Consider the following 27823-nt stretch of genomic DNA (forward strand, 5'->3'; position numbering starts at 1 on the left):
GAATCCCACCGTTTCAACTTGCTCAAACTTGAAGATAAAGGGACAAAAGCTTAGATCTAGAGACCTAGAGTAATAAAGTTTTGGTATTGAACACTTACAAAGGCCCAAAGATGCCCAAATGAAGTCCCTAAAGCTTGACAATACGTTTACAACACTACCAATGCCTTCTTTTTCCTTCAAAAGCAACCAAAAGCACCAACATGAGCTCAAAATGGAGGAGGGAAAATTAGGGTTTCTTCAAGGGGTTTAGGAGGTGATGGAGGCTGAGGGTGAAGGAAACCCTAGCCCCTCACTTCCTTTAAATAGGGTCCAAGTCCGAAAATTAGGGTTTGCCCCTGATCAGATGTCACGTCGTGACCATCATAGTGTCACGTCGTCGTGAAACTTGAATGAGACTTCCCGTTTTTCACAGCCATGTCATGACGTGAAGATGTTTCCCTCACGTCGTGACCCACCCAAAACTCATATTTTACTTAAAATTTCATACCTCGAGGATCCGGATGTTACATATGGTCCATGTAATTTCCTATTTATCTAATTAACGAGATAAATCAGTTTATGGGAAAATAATATATTTCAATATTCTTAGTGGTTGTTATATGTATGTTAGGTAGTTTTCAAACAAATTATACATAAACCGAAGAAAAAAGACATTAGAATGAAATTGAAATCCTGAAAAAGGCAAATGTACATGTAGAGTATATATACTAGTTTTTACAGGTCTATAATGCTCTCTGTGTGATGCTACATGTCATAGCACACAAAACCAATAACTTTCAAATCAACTTAAAACTATGGTTGAAACTACTTGTAGCCCACAACTTAGGACTTATAAGGGGATTTAAGTTTGAGAATTCACATAGAAGGTGGGTCAAGATATCACAAACTAAGTATCAAACTTTCGACATCTTATTTGATTTGTCTCCAAGCCGAAACTCTAACTAATGGAATTTCTCTCCATTCCAACACCATTTCATTATGATCATCGCCTTCAACTCTAATCTTGTATGGAGTTTGTCCTTCCCTTACCATTTCTCTAGCTTCATTCCGGCTTTCCATGCTCATCCGTTCACCTTTTAAACCGAAACCCTCTTGGAAAACCATGTTTTCTCTTTGTTCCTTCCATTTTTGGAACCAAGAGAAAGATGATACATAAGGCGCAAGAAAAAGAGTCTCCATAGCTATCCTTGCTTCATTGAGATAACTAGGAAAACCCCATTCCATTGATTCGTACAACGCTTTGTAGTGTGCCAAATGTTTGTTAAAGAATGAAGCGTAGTCTGGGGAATTCCCCATTCTTTCACTTTCTTCTCCATCTCCAAAGGTTATGATGCCTTTGTTTTTCACTAAAATTCCTTTGGCTATCTTTATAAACTCTAAAACTTGAGTTGTTCTTCTTGTCCTTCCCATATGTGGAAGGCCAACCATACAGTTAAAGGCCAGGAATTTATTTCCAGAATTTCTGCCTCCAATTCCTTTCACCATTTGTGACAATTCCATCTCTTCTACCATCAAATTTAGACAAAAAGTTCTTGCATAGTTAAGAAGTTGCCTCTTCGTCTCCTCAAATCCTGAGACATGCTCTTCTAGTTTGATACTTGTGATGGTTAATGATCTTTTTGCTCGTGCCATGGCTTCAATCACAGGAGGCCATTGAGTTCCTTCGCCTATGTCGAAGTCAATTATGTGAACTGAGTCAACATAGGTGGGAACTGCTTGAAGGATGACTGAACTCGATGTAAAATGAGCAAACCGACCATAAGGAAAGATATCGTAGAAGGCTCTGAATGCTGGATTGAAGTTTCTTATTGATTCTTGTTTAAGGTATGCTTCTCCTTGATTTTCTTCTGGCTGGAACAAATTGAGGGCTAAGCGTTCGAGGGGTGACCCAATGGTGTTGGTCTTTTCACTTATGCATTTCACTATCACTGTGGCAAGTTCTCCCTGTCCCTTTCCCATAGCATCTGCATAAGCCATTAGTAGATTATGTATTCCTTCTTGGGACTCACTTTCCATGGAATCATCTGTTTGTTCCATTGGTGACTGATTTTCTGATGCTACACATACGGAAGACGTCGCACTGGATTGGTCGCTTTGGTTGGGACTCAATACATGGTCACCTCCGATAGACCTTTTGGTTGGAATCTCTTCCATCTGTTGATCATCAACACACAACCATCCATAAACATCACCAAACCCCTTCATGTTTACCGATGACGGGTTATGCATAAGATCATAATCAGAGGATAACGTGGGGAAGTTGGCCGATGAAATTTTTGAGGAGTTTTCAGACTCGGAAGCGATTAAAGAAGAAAAGTCGTGATGCTCCCCTGCATAAACTTCTATTTTTGGATCATAATGATCAAGATCTGAATGAAAAGAAGAATGAGGTCGCCAAGAAGGTGAAAGCAGAAGCTGCGACGACATCATATACTTTTATTGTTTTTATGATGATCTCAAAGTTAAGTTTTGAGAGAGTTCTATGTGTCGAGTTGTGATGATTTTGGTTTTCCTTGATGTGTTTTATATATCATGTTGGTTGAAAAATGTCAACACAAAAGTTAAAAAACGGCGTTATAAAACAAGGCAAGTTAACTACTAAAAAGGGACACTGTTGGTCTTCCTTCATGCATGCCTTGGATTTTTCTTTAAAGTAGGTCAAGGTGCCCCATCATACTCAGATTACAATATTAAAATGGGTAAATATATTCCAAGACATAACCATGATTTTCTTAATATTAATCAGGCAATTTATTTTGTTTTTACTGATGTACTTAAAAAAGTTATATCCATACTACGAATGTACTTAAAAAGTAGCTTTCATGGAAAATAGCAACTGGAAATTTCAAATGTATTTTATTATTTACCGGTGATATCAATATATATTTATAATTCTTTGTAGGGTTGACAATTGTGGACACGACACGATAAAAATATACGACACGAAACGAAATTGGGACGAAACTGAAATTCGAATTCGTGTTCGTGTCATGTTCGTGTCAAGTGCAAAAAACACGATGTCGTGTCGTGTCGTGTTCGTGTTCAAAATTCGACACGATATTGACACGATTTAACATTTATTTGTCGTGTTTGTCGTGTTATGTTTGATTAAATATTAATTAAATATACTAATTGTTATATTATGTTATTTTTCGTATCGTGCCGTGTTTGTCGTTTTTTAATTGGTTCGTTTTCGTGTTAGTTAGAAAAAACACGACACCATGTCGTGTCGTGTTCGTGTTACATAAAACTTTGTTGTGTCGTGTCGTGTCAGACAAAAACACGACACAATGGTCTGATTTGTCACCCCTAATTCTTTGCACATAATATTAACTTACTTACAATTCCTTATTCATAATGACATTATGCATATATGTTACAAATAATAGTAATATGTAGTAACATGCAACTTGTAGGCATTTAACAAGTTTCAAGTTATATAGTTTTTTATGAGTAAATAATTCTTTGCACATAATATTAAATATTTAAATGTAACGGTGATACTAGCTATTCTAAGTAAAAAGTAAAAATACGTTACTATTATGGAGAAATACAAACATATTAATTGTTAAAGAAAGTAAAATGGGTTGGCTATTCTTGGGAATTTGATCGGATAATAAGCATGCATCATGGTTTAGTAATAGTATAAAATTAACAATTTGTATGATGATTAGTCAAAGAAAAAAATATAGTTTTACTCTCATTTTTGCACTTTTATTTCGAAATCTATTGAGAAACACTTTCAACATAAACGTATTCAAATATGTTTTTCTTCTTCATATATGGTTTAGATCTACCCTAATAAATTAAGATCTTTTTGCCATTTGTCATATTTTTATTCATTTTGCCACATATAATTTTATGGTTAATTTAAATTAATTTTTATTCCACATGTCATATTATGATTTTTTCTATTTTATTAAATTTCACATATTATTTAAATCTAATAATAAATGCATATCAATTTTATTAATGGACTTTCATTCTAATTTCAAAATTACTAAATTAAAGTTTCATTAATTTTTGTTATTTATTTATCTAAATCTAAATTATTTGTTTAAATTGAAAAGAGAAAAAAAAAACTTTAATTTCTAAAATTCAATATTTTTCTTACTTTTCTTATAAATTCAAACTTTTCAAATATTTGAATTTTATATTTAAATTTTCTTTTAAATGAACTCATGTAGTACATGTACATGGATCTCACACCTAGTTCCAATAATATACTTGGATTAGTATTGTGAAATTAGTTTCACTAGTCCTTTGCTCGTATTTGATAGAGCTAGGTTATAATATGGATGTACAACTATTGTACGGACGTGTGAACAATGTTATTCTATGAGAATTACAAAGAGAATATGTTGTTTAGTAATGTGAATACGTTCAACCTCATATAACTATCGTTATTTTTATATATTCTCACTAATTCTTATTGATTTTTGTTCTTACATATCGTTTTTTACCCATTTTTCATTATTACAGAATACGACTCAATTAACATTCTGATAGAATGAGAATAATAAAAAAAAGTCTGTAAGAACCTTATAGACGATTTAATTAGTGATAATGTATGATAATGACAATAGTTATGTATGATTGAACGTATTCATATTATCAAACAACATATTTTCTTTGTCATTCTCACAGAATAACACTGTCCACACGTCCGCATAATGGATGTCAATCCACATTTGAACCTAACTCTCTCTCTCTCTCTCTCTCTCTCTCTCTCTATATATATATATATATATATATATATATATATATATATATATATATATATATATATATATATATATATATATATATATATATATATATATATATATATATATATAGTCGCTACGCCAAGCGTCGAGTGCGAATATTTTTTTTTTCAGAAATTAGTTTCTAGAGACAATTAATTCTTTTGTGCAAATAATTTACTACATCTAAACAATTATCAATAAGATGCATGCTAGCAGAAATGAAATCAATAAGAATTAAAAATGAAAAGTTGAGATTATTTACAAATATACATGAATAAATGATTGATTGCGCATTATTAATCGTGCAACAATTTTTTATATATTACATTTGATGTATAAACTTCATTGCCATTGAATTGTTTGCCATGATTCACTAATAGTTTTGTATTGATACGTGATATCCTTCTTGATAATGTCACATAAAGTTGGTCATGAGGGAATGTGAGAGAGATTTGGTTTGGTTAATTCATTTCATTATAGTTAAGTGGAAACGGATTTCCATCCCTAATTTTTTATATAATAATTTGTTTTTATGTCTAAAAGATCTTAATGGTCGGTAGATATCCTCTATGTAAGTACATAAATTGGTAAAAGGTAATCAATGGATCTTTGAGCTGTAATTTTTTTTATCAAATAAGTTAATCAGAAATAAATGACTAAAATGAAAGGGTGTCCATTAGGAGCACATAATGGCAGATACTCGCCTAAATAACATTGAATCAGTCACGGAACTAGAAGTGACAATTCCTAACATGATGCAACTAGCTACACGACTATTTAAAATTTATAACCTCTTTGAAGTCAGTCAGAATAATACCAATACAATCAGGTTCCATATCTTACCGATTTCATCTTTATCTAATTTTATGAATTTAATGCACTATCGTTATTTTATAAGCATGGTCCACCAACTTTTTTCACAACGTGAGACAAACTTAAGGAGTGTGCTACTTCCCTTCCATGATCAAGCTTCCTAAACTCTCAGCCATATTATATTTTCCTTACATATACAAAGTTGGGACTCTTAAAAGGAATATTTGATCACGAAAATGACTCAATGCTCCAAATAATCTTATTAGTTCAATTATGCATGTGCACTATATGGGTAATCAAACTACCGGAAGGCATATACCACAAAGTTAGGTCGGAAGTGGCGAAACACTCTTCGTTTTTGTCTTGGCATCATCGATTGCAACTACCTCTTATGAAGATAAGATATGTTTTGGAACCTGTCAAACACCAAGTTTATAATAATAATAATTATGTAGATTAGATAGAAAAAAATCGCATATACATAAATATAAATATACACACACTATAAGTGATCAAACAAAATTTAAAGACTAAAATGAATTTTACCTTCCAAACACACCCCAATACCATATGCCATCAATAGAGACCAAAGGAAGCACAAAAGGTCATTTGGTGCAACATTGATGTAAAATGAAGACGAATGTAAGGCTAATAGGTCCACTGAATCAAGAATTTAAAGACTAAAGTCAGCCTCAACTGTGAACTTTTTCAGAACAACTCAAATCCATGTATCATTTTTTATGAAAACATGAAGCACAAATCCATTCGGATTTTCAACACTTAAAGAAACAAGTTAATGCCTCTTTCCCTGTAAAATCCATTGCAGACCCTCTCCCAACACCTATCATATCACATCATCATAATCAAAATAAAGGACAAGATTGTTATTTTATCTCATCTAATAAAGCTTAACAAAAAATTGGATACTTTTTAATATATGCATTACAAAAATATAGTTTAATAGTAATATGCTTATGGAAATCTTACATATTTGGTCTGTGTAGTATGTTGCTGTTTTTTTTAGTTTTCGTTCCAAGGACATGATGGTCATTTTAAAAAGTTTAGCAGTAGATACTTTTTTTTATTAAATAGTAACTTGCAAGAATGGTCCCTGTGTCATATACTCAAAAAATTAGCACCTAGGTTTTGTTTTCATGATTGCATGATTCGAACTTGGCCAAAATCAATACACTAAGTTTATAAGGAAATGGGTTTTCCGGAGGCATTAAGAGGACTACCAATAACATTTCATAAAGTTGTCTTGGAATTGGAACTTTTTGAAAACCACCTACTGGAAGACATCCTAAACACATATAGATAGCTAGCCTGCTAATGTTTATTGATAAATCTAAATAATATGTGGTTGTCATGTATTCTATAGATAAAAAACAACAAACCATATAACATTGGTCATGACCTCTTACAAAACAAGTCATCAATATCCCACATCATATTAAAATGATATGTATGATTAAATGGGAATGAGTTACTCGTGTGAAACTTAACTGGAAAAATGTGGAATGTTAAGTCAATGTATAAACTTGATTTAGATAATAAAGGTCATATAATCAAATATTGTCATCGTCTGTAACCATAAAACCAATTAAAATAAACACCTTGAGTTGATTCATAATTTTCTAAATTAAAATTACTTTATTTTATTGCAATGATTTCTTCTTAAATTTGAACAAAACACAATAGTTATGAAATTTTTGTTGCATTAAAAATATGTCTACATGATCCTACTGTGTTTGGTTGGCAACAATTTACTAACTTAGCACCGAAAAATACAAATATTTTTGGAAATAATAGCATAAAAGTTTTTATTTAATGACTTTTATTCCACTTAAAGGTTACAAAATGAAAGTTATTGTTATATGTTTTATATTTGTTAACCTTCAACGTAGCGTCGATATGTCCGAGTGGTTAAGGAGACAGACTCGAAATCTGTTGGGCTTTGCCTGCGCAGGTTCGAATCCTGCTGTCGACGTTTTTAATTTTTCACATCAAATTCTTCACCTTAACTTAGGTCTAGGGATTTTATTATTTTCGTTTTTTACTACTCTCACTGTATAATTTTACTGATCCTCCAATTTCGACGTGGATTCAAAGCAATTTAACTCAATGGTATGCAAGTTTAGACATAATTAGGTAATTCCATGTTTACCTCAATAATCAGTTTTCTTCCATTTACTCCTTAGTCCTTACCTGAATATGCAAATTTTGAAGAACAGCTGCTATGTGTGATGATGTTATTATAACGTTTGAAATTTGCACAACAAATATGTTTATCAGTAAAGAAGATGCGGTTTCTGATCTCAAGTTTAGGATATCATCATCATCATCTATTTTAAATGCACATATTACTTTCAAATACCTAATTTTTGTACACATCTATATATGCCTAACTATCAAGATTCTGTATCTTTCACTTACACCCAAGCAGAAACTTTCACTACTGGAGTTCCTCTCCACTCCAACACCATTTCATTCCCATTTTCTCCTCCAATTCCGATTCCATATGGACTTTCTCTTTCATTCACCAATTCCCTGGCTTCATTCCAGCTTTCTATGTTCATCGACTGTCCTTTTAACCCAATACCCTTCAAAGAAACAACTTCTTCTTGTCCTTCTTCCCACTTTTGGAACCAAGACAAAGATGAAATAGAAGGTGCAATAAAAAGAGTCTCCAAAGCTATCCTCGCTTCAGTGAGGTAACTTGGAATCCCCCATTCCATTGATTCATATAAAGCTTTGTAGTGTGACAAATTCCCATCAAAGAATGAAGCATAGTTTGATGAATTTACCGTTTTGCCACCATTTTCGCCATCACCAAATGTTATGATCCCTTTGCTGTTTGTTAATATCTCTTTTGCTAACTTTAGGAATTTGATAGCTTGAGTTCTTTTCCTTATGCTTACCATATGTGGAAGGCCAATCATACAATTGAAGGCCAAAAATTCTGTGTCTAATTTTCCCTCCATTACTTTTACCAAATTTCCCAATTCGACTTCTTCTACCTTCAACTGTACACCAACATCTCTTGCATAGTTAGATAGCTGCCTCTTTGTCTCTGTAAAATTGAAGTCATGTTCTTCTAGTTTGACACCTGTAATGGTCAAAGTCAATGATTTTCTTTGTTGTGCTACAGCTTCTATCACTGGAGGCCATTGAGTTCCTTCACCCAAGTCAAAGTCAACGATGTGAACAGATTCTACATTGGATTGAACAGCTTTGAGGATGACTGAATTTGCTGTGAAATGGGCAAATCTCCCATAAGGAAAGATATCATAGAAGGCTCTGAATGCTGACTTGAAGTTTCTCATCAGTTCTTCTTTAAGGTACTCATCTCCTTGATTTTCTGCACTTTTAAACAAATTGAAGGCTATGCGTTCGAGGACTGGACCTATAGGGCTTATTTTTTCACTTATACATCTCACAATCACTTTCACAAGCTCTGTTTGTCCCATTGTCATAGCATCTGCATAGGCCTTCAGTAGATCCTCCAGTCTTGTTTCCATGACATCATCTGATGTCATGGAAAGGTCTGGACTCCATACATGAACACTTTCAGTTTCAGTAGACTTTTCCGATTGAATCTCTTCTATTTCTTGATTCTCATCACATAACCATTGGCACACATCATCAAGTGTGTTAATGTTGTGTGAATCATCATCAGCCATTGAAGGTTTTTGTATCTGATCATAACCCAACAATGGAGATTCGACATATGGTTCTGATGAAATCAATGAGTTTTCTGGGGAGCTATTGATTGAAGAAGAAAATTCATGGTAATAACTCGCATAAATATCCATGTTTGGATCATAATGATCAAGATTTGAATGAAAATAAGATTGAGTTGGCCAAGAGGTCTGAAGTAAAAGCTCAGACTCCATCTTCTTTTTATTTTCTTGATGATGATATTGAAGGTAAGTGGATAGAACTTTGTGGCTTGAGTTTTGATGAGTGTTGGGGTGTTTCTTGATATGTTTATATATCATATTTGTTAATAGAAGTTAAAAGAAAAGTTAAAGTGGATATATGAATAAGAATTTGAATTAATTTAACTACTTGGAGGCCTCAATTTGTCTTTCTTTATGCCTTGGAGTTTTCTTAAGTTTGGTCAGCTGTACCCATCAATCTTAATATTAAATTGTTAATATATCCATCAATCATTTTGTCCGAATACTACTCACTTCAAAAAAATTCAACTTTAGTATATCCATATCAATTGCAAACTTTTCATTTTGCCATTTTGGTAAATTTTCAATCTAAAATAGCTTTTATACTCATCCTTGTCATCAAAGGTAGTGGATGATATTGATTTTGCTTCTCATCATTCTCTCTATTTCGTTATTGTTCAAAGATGTGGTAGACAATTCACCATTTTAGAACCTTTTTCTTGGAAGAATCAATTCCAAAATCCCAAATAAATGCTTTTATTATGACTTGATATGCTCCATTAGAAGCTATAGATTGCTCTATTTTTGTAAATTGATCTCTGAAAAATGATCCAACAGTCTTACTTAAATTACACGTCTAATCAAACTCATGAAAATGAGGGAATATGCTTTTTCAAGATTGTCATTTTGATGCTAGAGGTTATGGGATTGCTTTCATCCAATAAAATAGCCACACCTATTTCTAGATAAATATATATGTCTTATCTTTTTTGGTATTAAATTATTGTGGTAATTGGGTATTAACTTGTTGGTTGAATGATATTGTGGCTGTTTGCTGTCTGTGGTTCTCCAATAATTTCAATTGTTTATTTAACAAATGTTCATATAATGTTGACATTGTGAAGTGTTTGGGTTCTTACAAACTCTTTTTTGTTATAATCTTACTATTTTATTATGGATGTGATGGGTGATGGTTGTGACATCATATATTTTTATGAAGTTTAATGTGTTTTGCATTCTCAGAATTTGGAATTAGCTAATCGGATTCTGTTTTGAAATATGTTTTTTTTTTTTTCTCTTTCTTTTGATAAATATTTTCGATATTCTTGTTGTATATGATATATTTAGGCACTTTGTCTTGTTTCAGTTTTCTTCCTAAAACTATAATATCTTCTTTTGATTACACTTTATTTTATGAATTATCTCTTGTTTCTTGTTTTGAGTACCTCATGGTGTTCTGATCACACTTTATTTTATGAATTATCTCTTGTTTATCATGCAGTACAAAAGACGTATTTGCCCTCCTGATCCTCATCACCAAAAATAGCCTTAGAAAGCCATGGAATGGAATCTTGATTTAATGCAAACTCTTTTTTGATATGTCTTGTTTATTATGAATATGAAGGTGACTGATGCGACATGTCCTTTTTATTTGGCTTATCATTGATCATTAACCCTGTTTTAAGATATGATTTTTGTCTTCCCTTTTCATTCCTCTAATTTTTTGAACCTTTTTCTTTAATATCATATCACTCTTTTCACAATCTAGAAATGTATATTTAACTGTGTTAACTGATATAAATGGATGGAAGTAGTGAGATAGTTGGAAACAATTGATTTGTATTAGAAATCTTTGTACAGAAGATATTTTCATTATGTAAGAATAATTAATTTTGTGCAGATTTATAATTCTATCTAAGGCATGTATATTTATGATTTATCTACCTACATCCAAGCAGAAACTCTCACAAGTGGAATCCCTTTCCATTCCAACACCATTTCATTCTCATTCCCTCCTTCAACTCTGATTCCATATGGGCTTTCTCCTTCCTTAACTAATTCTCTCACTTCACTCCAGCTTTCTCTACTCATCTTTCTTCCTTTTAACCCAAGGTCGTTTTGGGAAAACATATTTTCTCTTCCTTCCTTCCATTTTTGTAACCAAGATGTCGATGATATAAAAGGTGCAATGAAAAGCGTTTCCATGGCTATCCTTCCTTCATTCAGATAACTAGGAAAACCCCATTCCATTGATTCATACAGTGCTTTGTAGTGTGACAAATTCCCATCAAAGAACGAAGGGTAGTTTGGGGAATTTTCCATTCTTTCACTGTATTCTCCATCCCCAAAGGTTATAATTCCTTGGGTTTTCACCAATAACTGTTTTGCTACCTTAAGAAAATCCATAACTTGAGTTCTTCTCCTTGTCCTTCCCATATGTGGAAGCCCAAGCATACAATTAAAAGCCATAAACTCATTCCTGTTGACTATTTGACCCAATTCCTTTTCTTCTACTTTCAAATTTAGACCAAAACTTCCTGCATAGTTTAACAGATGCATCTTTGTCTCTTCAAATAATCCTGAGTTATCATCTTCTAGCTTCACACTTGTAATAGTCAATGATTTTCTTCTTTGTGCCATGACTTGTATCACCACAGGCCATTGACTTCCTTCACCCATGTCAAAGTCAACTATCTGAACCGAGTCAACATGATTTGGAACAGCTTCAAGGATTGCTGAATTTGCTGTGAAATGAGCAAATCTTCCATAGGGAAAGATCTCATAGAATCCTCTGAATGCTGTCTTGAAGTTTCTAATGGATTCTTGTTTTAGATACTCTTTTTCATTCTCAGAACATGGGAACAAATTAAGTGCTAAACGTTCAAGGGTTTGACCATTGGGGTTGACTTTTTCACTTATACATTTCTGAATCACTTCAGCCAGATCTCTCTGTTGTAATCCTATGGCTTCTGCGTATGCTGTGAGTAAATTTTGGATTCCTGTTTCGGATTCCATTTCCATGGCTTCTGAATCATGTGACTCACTTGAGGTCATGGAGATGGTTGGGCTCCATATGTAGCTGTTTTCGGTGGATTTATCGGTTGGAATCTCTGATTCCATCTTTTGATCATCATCACACAACCAACTACACACATCATCCAAACCCTCCATATGATCATAATCCAAAAATTCATTCATATACAAAGATGAAATCAGTGAAGAGTGTTCATGGTTTAGAACATCTTGATCTAGAACCGAGTGAAAATAGGATTGATTTGGCCAAGAGGGTTGAATCAGAAGCTCTGATTGCATCATGTTTTTGTTTCTGTAATGATCTAAAGCTATGAGGAAAAAGAGAGAGATGTGTTTCCTTGAGTTATGATGATTGTGATCCTTTATAGAAATAGGAATTTGAAGCAAGTTATCGTTTTTGGTCTTCCTGTCTTATATTATATTGTTTTATTCTCAATCAAGAAGAGATTTTTTTTTGGGTATTAAATTGAAAGTTGAACGATGATATGGCTGCATTTTGTCTGTGGAACCCACAGAATTTTTATATGGTTTTTTTTTTGTTTGAATAATTGTCTGACCTATTAGAAGATGACACTTGTTTACCATGTGAACAGTTTGGTTTCATCAAACTCTTTCTTGGTATATCTTTATTTGTTATTTTATGAATATGAAGGTGATTGGCGTGTTTTATTAGGCCTATCTTTGGTTGTCCTAATCTCTTTTATATATGGTTGTTGTATATGTCGTCCTTATTATTCTTCTAATATTCTTATCTTTCATAAATATTACATTCAATTCTGGATTTATGTATCAAAATATAATTATTTTTCTAGGCTCTTATCTGGATAAACATATATAGAAGTCACGATGGAATTGTTATCATCCAATAAAAAAGGAACATGTAATTGAGTAATAATTTGTGATCTTTGCCTGATTCAGTGAATTTTCAAATGATATTGACATTGTGAACAGTGTTTGATTTCTTACAAACTCTTTCTTGTTTTACTAGTTTATTATGGATGTGACATGATATATTATTGTAACGTTTAATGTGTTTTGTATTCTTAGAATTTGGAATTAGTTACGGTTTTGTGTGCTTTTCTTTCTTTTTATAAATGTTGTAGATATGCTTGTTGATATGATATCTTTAGGCCTTTTGTCTTGTTCTTAGTTTTCTCAGTTAAAATATAATATCTTCATTTGATAAAGCTTTATTTTTTTATGAATCGTCTCTTGTTTCTTGTTTGGAGCTCCTCTAATGTCTCATGATAATTGGTATATATAATTATATAGGAAAAAAATATATTTCCTCCCTGTATTTCCTTTGACTCTTTGTGCCAATTCCATTTCTTCTAGTTTCAAATGTCAACATAAAAAGTTAAAAATGTGGGGTTTATAAAAGTTGGAATTTGAAGGAAGTAAACTTTTTAAAGAAGTTGGAATTTACCATTCTACCTTCAAGTTTACACTAACATCTCTTGCATAGTTAATGAGCTGCCTAAGTCATCATCTGCTTGAAGTTTCCATAAAAGTTCTTCAACAAACATACTTGTCTTATTGATTTTCTGAACAATTGATGAATTAAATCTCCTCTATTTCTTGATTCTCATCACACATCCATTAAAGGGTTTTGTATCTGATCACAACCCAACAATGAGTTTTCTGCTGTGCTATTGATTGAAGAAGAACAATCATGGTATTTACTCACATAAAAACACATGTTTAGACCAAAATGATTAAGATTTGAATAAAAATAAGATTGAATTGGCCAAGAAGCTTGAAGTAGAAGCTCAGAAGAAGCATCATCTTGTTATTTTTTTGATGATGATTTTGAAGCTAAGTAGATAGAAATTTTTTGCTTTGAGTTTTGATGACTGGTTGGGTGTTTCTTGATATGTTTATATACCGTATTTGTTGATAGAAATCAAAGAGAAACATTAAAGTGGATATTACGAATAAGAATTTGAAGTAATTTACCTACTTGAGGACCTCATTTTTGTCTTTCTTCATGCCTTGGAGTTTTCTTAAGGCTGATCAGCTTTACCCTTCAATCTTATATTAAATTGTTAATATCCCCATCAATCACTTTGTCAGAAACCTACTCATTACAACAAATTTTAACTTTATTATGTGCACATTAGTCGCAAAGTTTTCATTTTGGCAAATTCTTATTGTAAAATAGATTTTATGCTCATCCTTGTCTCCAAAGTTAGTGGATGATACTGAATTTGATCCTCACCAGTCTCTCTATTTCATTATTGTTGAAAGATGTGGTTGACATTTTACCATTTTGGAACCTTTTTCCCAAAAGAATCAATTCCAAAATCCCAAATGAGTCCTATTATGACTATGTATACTGCAATAGAAGCGCTATCAATTTCTATGTTTTTTTTGAAAATTCACCACTTAAAAATGATCCAATGTTTTTTACTTAAACTACATCTGTAGTCAAACTTACAACTTCTATGAAAGGAGGGATAGGGAATATGTTATTTCAAGTTTGTTATTTTGATGCTAGAATGAGTGAATTTATTTATTTTTTTCAATGAAAAAAATAATTAATTTTTGTACAGATCTATAATTCTATGATTCTAGGAATGCATGTTTTGTATATCTCTCTAACTACATCCAAACAGAAACTCTCACAAGTGGAATTCCATTCCATTCCAACACCATTTCATTCTCATTCCCTCCTTCAACTCTAACCTTATACATACTTTCTCCTTCCTTCACCAATTCCCTCACTTCATTCCAGCTTTCCATGCTCACCCTTCTTCCTTTTAACCCAAGGTCATTTTGGGAAAACAAGTTTTCTCTTCCTTCCTCCCATTTCTGTAACCAAGACATTGATGATATAAAAGGTGCAATGAAAAGGGTTTCCATAGCTACCCTTCCTTCGGTTAAATAACTAGGAAACCCCAGTTCCATTGATTCATACAATGCTTTATAATGTGACAAATTCCCATCAAAGAACGAAGGGTAGGTTGGGTAATTTTCCATTCTGTCACTGTATTCTCCATCCCCAAAGGTTATAATTCCTTGGGTTTTCACCAATAACTGTTTTGCTACCTTAAGAAACTCCATAACTTGAGTTCTTCTCCTTGTTCTTCCCATATGTGGAATCCCAACCATACAATTGAAAGCCATAAACTCATTCCTGTTGACTATTTGACCCAATTCCTTTTCTTCTACTTTCAAATTTAGACCAAAACTTCCCGCATAGTTTAACAGATGCATCTTGGTCTCTTCAAATAATCCTGAGTTATCATCTTCTAGCTTCACACTTGTAATGGTCAATGATTTTCTTCTTTGTGCCATGACTTGTATGACCACAGGCCATTGACTTCCTTCACCCATGTCAAAGTCAACTATATGAACTGAGTCAACATGGTTTGGAACAGCTTCAAGGATTGCTGAATTTGCTGTGAAATGAGCAAACCTTCCATAAGGAAAGATCTCATAGAACCCTCTGAATGCAGCCTTAAAATTTCTAATAGATTCTTGTTTTAGATACTCTTTTTCATTCTCAGAACATGGGAACAAGTTAAGTGCTAAACGTTCAAGGGTTTGACCATTGGGGTTGACTTTTTCACTTATACATTTCTGAATCACTTCAGCCAGCTTTCTCTGTTGTAATCCCATGGCTTCTGCATATGCCATGAGTAAATTTTGGATTCCTGTTTTGGATTCCATTTCCATGGCTTCTGAATCAAATGACTCACTTGAGGTGATGGAGAGGGTTGGGCTGTTTTCGGTGGATTTGTCAGTTGGAATCTCTGATTCCATCTGTTGATCATCATCATCACACAACCATCTGAAAACATCATCAAAACTCTCCATGTGATCATAACCTAAAAAGTCATTCTCGGAGAAAGATGGAATCAGTGAGGAGTGTTGAGGAATTGAGTGAAAATAAGAGTGAGTTGGCCAAGAGGGATGAAGGAGAAGTTGTGATTGCATCATGTTTATGTTTCTATGATGATCTAAAGCTATGGTGCTAAAGAGAGAAAGAGAGATAGATGAATGTGTGTGTCTTCTTGAGTGATGATGATGAGAGTTCTTTTATATGGAAAAAGTCAACAGAAAAGTTAAAATTGGGGTTTTTAGATATGAGAATTTGAAGGAAGTAAACTTCTAAACAAGTAGCTTATGGTCTCCTCTAAATTCTTAAATCAAGATTAGATAAATTATTAATTTCTATTTCAATGGTTACTATTGAAAGTTGAATGACATTGTGGCTGAAAATTGTCCCTGGACCCCACAGATTCTTCATTTGGTCTTTTATATTGTTTGAATAATTCTTTGGCTTATTAGGAGATGACACGTGTCCACCATATGAATAGTTTGGATTCCAGAAAACTCTTTCTTGATATCTCCATATTTATTTTATGAATATGAAAGTGATTGGTGTGTTTTATTAGGCCTGTCTTTGATTTTTCCAATCCGTTTTAGATATCTAAAAGTCATGGGATTGTTTTTATCCAATAAAAAAGGTACATGTATACATATATGTTGTATACTAAATAATCCACAAACACCTGTATGCATGAGACCTCTTTCTTTCTTTTGATAAATGATGTAGATATGTCATCTTTAGGCAATTTGTTTTTTTCTTAGTTTTCTCCTTTAAAATATAATATCTTCATTAAATAATACTTTATTTTATGAATTGTTTCTTGTTTCTTGTTTCGTGTTCTTCTAGTGTGATGATAATCCTATAAAGATTTGCATGGTAACCTAATTTTTCTCCTTCTATTATTCCTTGACTATTTGTGCCAATTCCATTTCTACTACTTTCAAATGACGATAGAAAAGTTAAAAGTGGGGTTTATAAAGATTCGAATTTGAAGGAAGTAAATTTCTTAAAGAAGTCATTTTGTGGTCTTCCTCTCTTATAGGTTGAATGATGTTGTGGCTGCATCCTTATCTTAAAAAAATTGTATAACCTAGCTATTAGGAGATGACACTTGTATACCATATGAACAGTTTGGTTTTTTTCAAAATCTTTGTCGATATAGCCTAACTTGTTTATTATGAATATGAAGGTGAGTGGTTTGACATGTAGTGTTTTTATTAGGATTATCTTTGGTTTCTCCCAATTTGTTCACATGTGATTGTTGTATATGACGTCCTTATCTTTCTTCTAATATTAAATTATTGATTTATGTATGGAAATATACTTATTTTTCATCTTGCATTATAAAGGAGCAACTAGTTTTGTTTTTGGACTAAACACGGTAAAAGATTATAAAAACTTCAGTTTTCCTCGAAGTTTAATCCCATAACTGTAAATGTAAATACATTGCAACACACATGCCTCGATTTCCAAACTCTAAATGGCCTTACTAAAAACAAAAAACTTACTAAATATAATTGATAATGTTATCAGGCCTCCATTAGTTATAATTGCAATTTATACTGTGTTTATATATCATTGAGATTTCCCTGAAACCATTAAGAAAATGCTTACATATTTGCTTGATAGTTAAATAATGCATGCATAATATCACTGTATTCGTTCATATATAGTTATATAAATATATGTTCTATGATTATTATTTTATTGAAATAAATATATGTTCACGAACATAAATGAACGAACGAGGTTATTGTTCAGTTCGTTTGTTTAACCAAACGAATGAGAATTTGTGTTCATTCGTTTAACTAGCAACATAGTTTCATTGATTTGATCACATTATTGTTATGGTTATTAATATTATTGTTTTTTGTGAAATAGTTTCTCACCACATCAATTTGGTTACCTAGATGGTTACAATCTCTTGCGTTATCCGGACAGAGAACAAACCAAGTCGGCCTTCTATGTTGATTATAAGTAAGGATGAACATTTGGACATCTGGACCAGATCGAAGGGGAATGTTTTTTTGAACCCCTGGACCGGTTCTTGGTGCTAGGATTTCAGCAAAACTGACCCGGTTTTTTTACCGGTTCCGAGTAAAAACCGGTTTTGGACCGGCTTATTTTAAAAAAAAATTCTATTTTATGAAATTCTTTAAACAAACATATCTCATTCGTTTTAAGTCGGATTGACATAGGATTTTTCCAACGTGTAATTTAGAGTTTGTAGATGATTTTTGACTATAATTTTGTTGTTTTTGGTATTATATTCAATGAGTTACAATCCTTCAAATATGAGATATCGAAGCTGAAATATTTCTGCTTTTCAGCAAGAAATTTAAACTTTTGTATTCTGTGAAATTCTTTAAACAATAAGTCGGATTGACATGCAGTTTTTTTCTAACGTGTAATTTAGAGTTTGTAGATGATTTTAGACTATAATTCTGTTGTTTTTGGTGCTATATTCGATGAGTTACAATTCTTTAAAGCTGAAATATTTCAGCTTTTCAGCAAGAAAGTTAAACTTTTGTATTCAGTGAAATTTTTTAAACAAACATATCTCATTCTTTTGAAGTTGGATTGAGATGCGATTTTCTCCAACGTATAACTTGGAGTTTGTAGATGATTTTAGACTATAATTTAGTTGTTTTTGGTGTTATATTCGATAAATTACAATCCTTCAAAGATGAGATATCAAAGCTGAAATATTTCAGCTTTGAAGCAAGAAGTTTAAACTTTTGTATTCTGTGAATTTTTTTTGGTATAATTAGTTTTTTTGGATAAAAATAAACTTAAATATTGAAAAAAAAAACAAAAAACGAAGTGAGTTTTTTTCGATTTTTTTTGCTTTTTATATATCAAATATGGATCTCTATGGAAAGATGACGAAAAATCATGAACAAAGGTATATTCGGTTTTTTTCGATAAAAAACGTGGCATAAAAAAATTATAAACGAAAAAAGATGTGAATTTTTTTTGGTAAAGATGTGAGTTTTATGGTATAATCTGGTATATGTGTATTCAATGTACAAGTGTACATCCATTCCTTTGGCCGTTGATTATTATGATTTTCGATGCTTACAAATGGTTTCTTGATTCTTGTTAATAATGGTTATCTATTGAACCTCACACATGATCATTTGTATATTGTTATATTTAAAGTTTAAAGTAGAGAGATTAAAATTATTACTTTAGATAAAATGATAGACTTACAAATACAACTTTCTATGTTTCATATAAAAAAGTGTTTTGAAGTTTATAAAGAAATAATATATTTTTTTTGTTTGTTTATAACATCTTTTATTTATTATTGTAATACATATTTATTCATCATTTTTAGTTATAATTTTTTTTTTCATTTTGCATTCATGTATATTTCTTACATTTTCTTATTTTAGGATTTTAAATAAACAATGATATAACCATGTATGTTTCTTTTGGTTTTTTCAATCTATTAAAATTTATATTTAATTGTATAATACGCTGATTTTATAATTAATCTCGAGCTAAAGAATATCGATGATGTTTTGAAACTATTTTAGATATTAATTAAAAACAACAGTTTGTAAATTTATGATTAATGATTATGGTTTGTATAGTCTTTATGTTATTCTATTTTGTAAATCGTATAGTACATGAGTTATAATCTAATATTAAATATTTAACAAGACGCAACTATATATGAATCATCTTTTTCCAAAGGCAAGCTTCACATATCCTTGGAAAATGAACCCGAGTGTATTCCTTCCGATATGCCTGCAAATTTTGTTTCAAGTTGCACTCATTACATTTTATTAGCCTTGAAACGCCCTGGTAGATCCGTGTATATCCTTGATGACTAATAATGTTTCTACTTGTTTGAAATTTCCAACACCATTTAAATAGAAAATCTTTATTTATAGCAAACAATATACCCACATGTAATCTACCTTGTCTCTCCTAACTCTATTCCACTTAATCCACAACATTTTTCGATTGTTGTAATATCCTTTCGATTGTTGTCATATCCTTTCGATTGTTGTAATATCCTTATAAAAAAAGGTCTTATAAGTTCCTTCAAGAGTTATTTATTTATTTATTTATTTTTTTGGGATAAAAGAGGAAACTCCTTGGCAAATTTTACTAAAAGAAAAAAAACAATACAAAGGAAGGAGGGCAACCGTCCAAAAAAAACTAATTATAAGACAAGAAAGCAAAGCTAACTAACAAACTAAAACAAGCTACCAAATAGAGAAATTAAAAATTACAACGACACCTATCTAAACACCACTAACCAATCTAAGTCCAAATCCAATTCAAAGGAATGGAGCGAAACCAAAAGTAGCTCACTAATAAAAAATCATTGAGCCCATGAGCCACAATCTTTAATCTCCAAGAATCTTCCATATCTTCGATCTTCAAGATGTACTTCAAATTCAACCAAAGCAAAAATAAAATTTTGACATCATACTCGAAAAAATACTCCATGGCATGAAAAATAAATCTAATGTCACAAGGCAACCAAGGGACTTCAAAATTGTGAGAATCATCGACCAACACCATCACATCTTCACGAACTTCCGAAACAATCCAATCCAAACTAATTCCAAAAACAACAACCAACTTCCTTTGAGCTTTAGAATTCTTGAAATCCTCTCCTTTGTTCTTCAAAAATCTTCTATTAAAACCCAATCCATTCTTGACCAAAGACAACTATAACCTCAAAATAACAATACATTTAAACAACAAGTCCCCAAGTTGAGTGAAACTATCTTTAGATCCAAAAGCATTAATCTTCCTTTCAACATATTCTTTCAACAAAAAAATGAACTTCAAGCGCCATGAAAGAAAAATGCAAAATCTGGGAAAATCACAAAAACTTCTAATCTTCAAATTAGCTCCATCAACATATTTGACAAATTTACCCCAAAGAGTCTTCAAATAAGCAACCAAGCAATCTCCCAAGTAGCCAACTTTTGAAAAGCATTAAATCTTTTTTTGGACCAACTATTAGCAAAATTCAAACCCTTGAGCAAATGAGAACCAATATTTTTAAGTTCAAAAATATTAAACCAACCAACTATCTTCTTTGGAGTCGAACCAAAGAAATAAATACCATCAATTTGAATTTGATTGGAAAATTTCCAAAAATACCGTCGAAAGGTAAAACAACTATCTTCGGGATTTGAACCCTTAGGCAAAAAAATGCCGAAATTTTTATGCTCATAAATATAAAACCGAACAACTATCTTCTTTGGAGTCGAACCAAAGAAATAAATCCCGTCAATTCCTTTTTTATTAAGGTATTTCCATAAATACCCCTAAAGGTTAATGCAAAAAAATTGCAATTAGAGCCTTCAATATCCACATCAAAGGAATAAATTCCAATGATAACCAGGATGAACTAGTTGTCAAAAGTCTTAAGGTAAAACCAAAAGATCAAAAAGTGGTTATTTTTATTAGAAAAAAGGAAACAACCAACCCAAAAATAGTACAATCTAAGGATAACGTACTCAAGCCCATGTATTGTCGGGTGAATATCCCACCACTTGCTAATGGAAATAGCAGTGGCACCCACAAACATGGAGATTCCTAGTTGCCTAGGAAGAAAACAACGAATAATGGGGATAAAACCCATTTGCATTAAAATGAGAACCACTTCAAAAGGAAGATACCTTAAGAAAGTCGGGATAAAACCGACATGCAAAGCAATTTTAGAAGGAAAAATGCTAAACCATTTGCCGTCAATTTGTTTTATTATAAATATATTCAAAGAATATCCAGGAAACCTAAATCCAAAATAAATTGAATTACATCCATTAATTTCCACATCAAAGGATAAAAATCCAATGATATCCAAGATAAACCGGACAACAAAAATCTTAAGGAAAACCCAAAAGATCAACAAGTGGTTGTTTTTATTATAAAAAAGGAAACAACCAACCCAAAAGCAGTACAGTCTAAGGATGACGTACTCAAGCCCGTGTATTGTCGGGTAAATATCCCACCACTTGCAAATTGAAACAGCAGTGGCACCCACAGAGGTGGAGACTCCTAGTTACCTAGAAGTAAAACAACAGAGAATGGGGATAAAACCCATTTGCGTTATTAAAACCACTTCAAAAGGTAAAAACCTTAAGAAAATCGGGATAAAACCGATAAGCAAAGCAATTTTAAGAGGAAAATTGCTAAACCCAATTCCGTCAATTCCACTAATCATCAAAAAGATCATTATCCTTCTCTCCAACGGGAATACCCCACTTCCTCTTGACAACATTGTCAAATCCCAAGTAACCACCCTTAAACCCAATAAGTTTAAGACAAATTTCTTCAAAAATGTTCAAATTGGCCTTATTCTCCTTATTATTTCCTTTTTTGAAAAGTCTGAAATTTCTTTCTCTCCAAATATGGTAAACCGAGACAGCAAAAGCAATTTTCATAATAAAAATTATAATGCTTTTTCCTTTGAGCAAATTCAGGAGTTCTTCAACAAGATTCCTCCACACATAAGAACCACTTCTAATCTCCACTATTTCTTTCACAGACTTCCAAACAAAAGAAGAAAAAAGGCACTAAAAAATAAATGAGAATGAGAGTCTGATTAAGTATTACAAAGAGGGCAATTATGATTTTTATTACTATCCCATAACTTCATTATATCCTGAGTATTCAACCTTTCATGGATAGCAAGCCACAGAATAAAAGAATGTTTAGGAATTCGCTGCTTAAACCAAACAAAATGAACCCATGGCTCAATCGGATCACACTCACTAAGATCATTCCAAACTTGTTAGATGTCAAAATCCACCACTTTCCCGTCCATTTTCCTTTATAAAACCTTGTCATCCACTAAAGGATCAAGAACAGACAATTGAAAATCATTAAGTTGAGGAATGATAGAAAGCCAATCATCGGGCTAAAACTACGAACTATCACCAATAACATCTTTGACTTTATTAGAAATTCTAAAGCCAACACTCGAAAACTCTAGGAGAGAGAACATAAGAAAAGGCACCAAGTTGATGTCAATCATCATACCACATAAAGGTGTTAGCACCATCCCCAACCTTATTAAAAAAATGATTCCTAAATTTAGATCTCAGTCTAATCAAATTTCTACGACACCAGCTTAACTCATGTTTTTTCTCGATATCCTAAAAGCTCCTTCCTTTTAAAATGTTGATGTTGATCCATATAACCCACATAGATTCAGAATTAGACACAATCATCTACATTCTTTTGGATAAAATGGCTTTATTCCAAGCTCTTAAGTTTCTAAGGCCTAAACCCCCACATTCCATTAGTCTACAAACAGTAGACCAAACTATTTTAGCTCTACCCTTCTTGGATTCATCACAATTCCAAAGGAAATTTTTCATCATTTTCTCAATCTCCTTAATGGTAGCAGCAGGAATAAGCAAGCAAGAGGCCCAATACACTGGAAGACAATAAAGGATTGAGGAAATAAGTTGCAACCTTCTAGCATAAGAAAGAAATTTATTCCTCTAATCACCCTGAAAACCAAAATAAAAGAGAATATCCTGAAGAAAAGACTAATTGACAGTGTCATAAGCCTTCTGAATATCAACCTTTAAAGCACATCGAAAATACCCACGATCTCTATGATACCCCCGAACCAGCTCTTGAGACAGAAGAATGTTATCTATAATAGATCTTCCATGTATAAATGTTGATTGATTATCATAAACAATGGACCTTAAATGATTTCTAATTATGACAATCACTTTGCTGACGCACTTGTAAATAAGCAAACAACAAGAGATAGGCCTGTCGTCACTCATCTTTCCAGGCGTATGATTTTGGGAACCAAAGCAATGGTTGTAACATTAATCTCTTTGAGAATCAACCCATTCGCAAAAAACTCTTTAACAGCTTGACAGAAGTCTTCACCAATAATGGACCACATGGATTTGAAAAAATTAGCAGAATAACCATCCAGGGGCCTTGTCATCATCTATGTCAAACAGGGCATTTTTAATTTCTTCATTGGTGACAATTTGAAACATCTCAACCGCTTGAGAAAGATCAAGCTTTTTAACAAATAGAGAATGCGGTTGTAAAATCTGCTCACAAGGAAACTCAGTTCCGAGAAAATCACTGAAATAATCAACAAATTCTTTATACACTTCTTCTCCTTCAACCCAAACCCCTTCATTGTTTAAAATAGTTTCAATTTTGTTTTTATTTCTTTTCCCTTTGACAATTTTATGAAAATATTTAGAATTACAATCACCCTCTCTAAGCCAATGAACTTTGGCCTTCTGTCTTAAACATCTTTCCTACTTTGGCTTTATGTCTTAAAAATCTTTCCTACTTTGGCCTTATGTCTCTTTCCTCCTCATCATAAGCCTTTTTATACTCTCCAAGAAACATAGCCTCCAATTCACGAAGTTGAGGATTAAACATATCCAAATCCAAATCAGATTGCACATCCTCAAGCTCTTTGTGAAAATGATCAACCTTCTCTGAAAAATGCCCTTGCTCCCTTAACAGTTTACGAATTGGTTTTTTTAGCATTATGAGTTTTTGAGTAAACTGGAACCTTTTATAACCTTGGATTTCACAATTCAGGAGAAAGAGTAAGGACATTTGGAAATTTAAAAGGTAAAACTTTAAACTTTAACTTCAAAGGCACATTCACAATAACCAGACAATGGTCTGAAAGTCTATAAGGATGGAAAGACACAAATATAAAAGGAAAGGCTTCAATTAAGCTATAATTACCATCACGCGATCAAGCTTCTTCAACAGACCATATTCTCCTCTTGGCTTTTGGCTCTAAGTAAAATTTAGCCCATTACAGTTAACATCTTGGATCTTAATTTTGTTAACACACTCAAGAAATTCAACCATGCCTCTGGTGAATCTCGAAATGTCAACCGTACTTTCATTGAGTTTTAACGTGACATTAAAATCACCACAAATAACCCAAGGATCATTTTTGACTAATATGTTATGATATTCCAAAGAAGACCACAACATTCTTCGTTCAGTGTATTTGTTAGCAGCATACACAAAAGAACAAAAAATAACCTTCTTATTCTCAGGGAAAACAACTTTGCAATGCAAAACTTGATCATTATATTCAATCAAGTTAACATCAAAAATTTGGGATTCCATCCAATTATTATGCGAGAAGTATTTCTAGAAATACCCCTATTCACAATCCACTTCCAAGAACCAAAAATCTTATCACAATTCTCTTTAAGCTTATTATAACTGACTTGAGATTCAAGAACAACAAACAAACTCAAATTATTGGAATTAATAACATCTTTAATATCTTTTTGCTTAGGGGATTGGTTCGTTCCCCTAATATTCCAAAACCTAAAGTTGACCGTCATTGGGAATTAGCATCCACTTTGGCATCATACTCCAAGATACCTTCGGTAACTTCCATTTGTTCCACATCATCCAAATAAGACAAATCAACAACACCAACTCCTTCCTTTAAATAACTGAACTGATCATCATCCTCAAGATCATTCAAAGCATCAAATTGATTATTAGAGAACGGAATCACAGGATCAGCTCCTTTTTCATTTTGATGAATCTTATCAAAATTGGAACTAACTTTTAAATCCATCCCCGATTTAGGAACATAAACAGAATTATTTTGAGCTTTATTCCTTATATCCGCCTTTGAATTAGTCACCTGATGAAAATTCTTAACCGAAGAACTTCCCATATTACCCTTGCTACTCAAAAACACCCCCATACCACTTCCTTTTTTATTACTAATGTTACTTTTGCTATTTTGGCCCTTCTCATAAAAAGAAACACCATTATTTCCATAGGAATGCCAATCTTTCCCATTTTGCCCTTCCTTCAAGAGTTTTAATGACAACTATAGTGGTTTTATAGAGTGAGAACCAATACAAGCTTATACTTCCAATAATATATCTAATTAGAGTCAACCGACTCCCATTGAACACATCTTTGTTTTTCCATCTTTTTTTTTTGAAATTTAGTAACTAAAGGTTGCCACGCCTCTTTCTTGTTTATAGTATGTCCCACAGGAACACCAAGGCAAAAGGAATGAAAACAAAAAGCTTTAAAATTAATAATGTCTGCCATATGTTCAACTTCCATAAAATCGACATCGACCACATATACACAAATTTTTTTCAAGATTTAATTAAGGCGAGGAACCATGTAAAATGCCTTCAAAATTCTCACAAAAGACTTCAAAAAATTTATCGACCACTTCCTAATTAGAATAACATTGCCAACGTAAAAAGATGTACAATATTTTTACTTTATCACCAAGAGATCCCCTTTCTATAATACCTTGATTAATCCCCCTTCTATAATACCTTGGTTAATCATTCTAATTAAAGCCACATAGAACCCCTCCATCACCAATATGTGTGGGAATTGAGAGAAAGGGTTCCTTGCCTTAGACCTATAGTCATTTTGAACTTACACATTGGTATTTCGTTAACCAAAACAGACCTAATATCCAACTTTAGACAAGTTTGAATCCATCTTCTCCATTTTTCTTCGAAGCCCATTACCTTGAAGGTATTATCAAGATACCCTGAATTCATGCAGTCGAACGATTTCTCTATATCTATCTTCAAGACCAAAGCTCTTTTTACTCCATGAAAGAACTTCGTTAAGATTAACAGACCACCAAAGATATATTTACTTTTCATTAAGGCCCTTTGAACATTATTCATCATTGATCCAACAACCATCATTAGCCAATTTGCAAGAGCTTTTTCTATTATTTTATAGATTACACATATAAGACTAATCGGGAGAAACTTGTAAACATACAAAGGGTCATGATTTCGGAATTGACATTACAAAAATTATATTACATCGACGACTCAAATTCTTTTATTGCATCAACCCCATCTCCACCAATTAAGTTCTATTTTTTTTTTTTTTTGGAAAAATCAATGGTGAACTGATAGTTAGTTTTGTTTACTTCTTTTTATAGTTTATTTTAGCATATTTCATTCATAATTTAGATAATTTCCATGCATATTTTCCATTTTGTTATTTTATGACTATTTCGGGTACTTTCGAATCTTGTGAGCATAATTGCAGGTTTTCGGGTCTAGCGGAGCGGGAGTGTTCGGGAGTATGGGAAGCGATGAGATTTGATAGGCAAAAAGGATGTTAGGCTTGGTGATTGTGGAGATGGTGCATGGAGCGAGCTTGATGGTTATTTGAAGGTTTGGAGAGAAATAAACTTTAAATTTGCAAAATGCGGGCATACGTAGATTTTTAATCGGGAGAGTGCACGAGCTTTGGAGGATGTGGGGAGGTCAAATTGGGCTTTAAATGAAGAAAAACTTGAAGAAAATGGGCTAGGAGGTGATTGGATTCGATCTGGGCTAGTGGGATATGCTTTGGAGGCCCAAAATCTCAAAGAAGCCCAAGTCAGGCACCACCCGCGCAACCCACCCGCGCAGCAGCACGCGGGTCGCGCAGGGCTCTGCAGGGGCATTTTCGGAAATCACTTTGGAAGGCTATTTGAGGAAGGTTGGTGCCCATCTTTTGGAGACTCTTAGACATCCGATTTTTGGAGATTCTCTCTGGAGTTTTGAAGACTTTTGAAGGCCAAGAACACTTGAAGAACATCATATTTTTACCTCTTGATTCTTGCTTAATGTTTGGTACAATTTTCTCTAACTTTGTTTCTTTGGGTTTAGCCATGCTTGGCTAAACTAATTTTGGTTGACTTTTGGTTAATCCTT

At 32.7% G+C, this 27823-nt stretch overlaps 4 protein-coding genes and 1 non-coding gene across 5 annotated transcripts; 1 reads left to right on the top strand and 4 right to left on the bottom strand.

Moving 5' to 3' along the window:
- Window positions 1–664: 664 nt before the first annotated feature.
- On the bottom strand, window positions 665–2478 carry LOC111906734 (protein NODULATION SIGNALING PATHWAY 2). Its single transcript, XM_023902504.2, has one exon. It carries the CDS (start codon window positions 2428–2430, stop codon window positions 910–912), a length of 1521 nt encoding a protein of 506 aa, XP_023758272.2. The 5' UTR covers window positions 2431–2478; the 3' UTR covers window positions 665–909.
- A 4991-nt stretch (window positions 2479–7469) lies between these two features.
- TRNAS-CGA (transfer RNA serine (anticodon CGA)) lies at window positions 7470–7551 on the top strand. The gene has a single exon. It is a non-coding gene; the product is annotated as a tRNA-Ser (tRNA).
- A 442-nt stretch (window positions 7552–7993) lies between these two features.
- LOC111906733 (protein NODULATION SIGNALING PATHWAY 2) lies at window positions 7994–9457 on the bottom strand. Its single transcript, XM_052767668.1, has one exon. It carries the CDS (start codon window positions 9455–9457, stop codon window positions 7994–7996), a length of 1464 nt encoding a protein of 487 aa, XP_052623628.1.
- Window positions 9458–11063: 1606 nt separating this feature from the next.
- LOC111906732 (protein NODULATION SIGNALING PATHWAY 2) lies at window positions 11064–12632 on the bottom strand. The gene has a single exon (XM_023902502.3). The coding sequence runs from the start codon at window positions 12557–12559 to the stop codon at window positions 11189–11191; it is 1371 nt and encodes a 456-aa protein (XP_023758270.1). The 5' UTR covers window positions 12560–12632; the 3' UTR covers window positions 11064–11188.
- A 2246-nt stretch (window positions 12633–14878) lies between these two features.
- LOC111906731 (protein NODULATION SIGNALING PATHWAY 2) lies at window positions 14879–16096 on the bottom strand. Its single transcript, XM_023902501.1, has one exon. The coding sequence runs from the start codon at window positions 16094–16096 to the stop codon at window positions 14879–14881; it is 1218 nt and encodes a 405-aa protein (XP_023758269.1).
- Between the last annotated feature and the right edge of the window lie 11727 nt (window positions 16097–27823).

Source organism: Lactuca sativa, chromosome 9 (assembly GCF_002870075.4).
Source record: "Lactuca sativa cultivar Salinas chromosome 9, Lsat_Salinas_v11, whole genome shotgun sequence".
Lineage (NCBI taxonomy): Eukaryota > Viridiplantae > Streptophyta > Magnoliopsida > Asterales > Asteraceae > Lactuca > Lactuca sativa.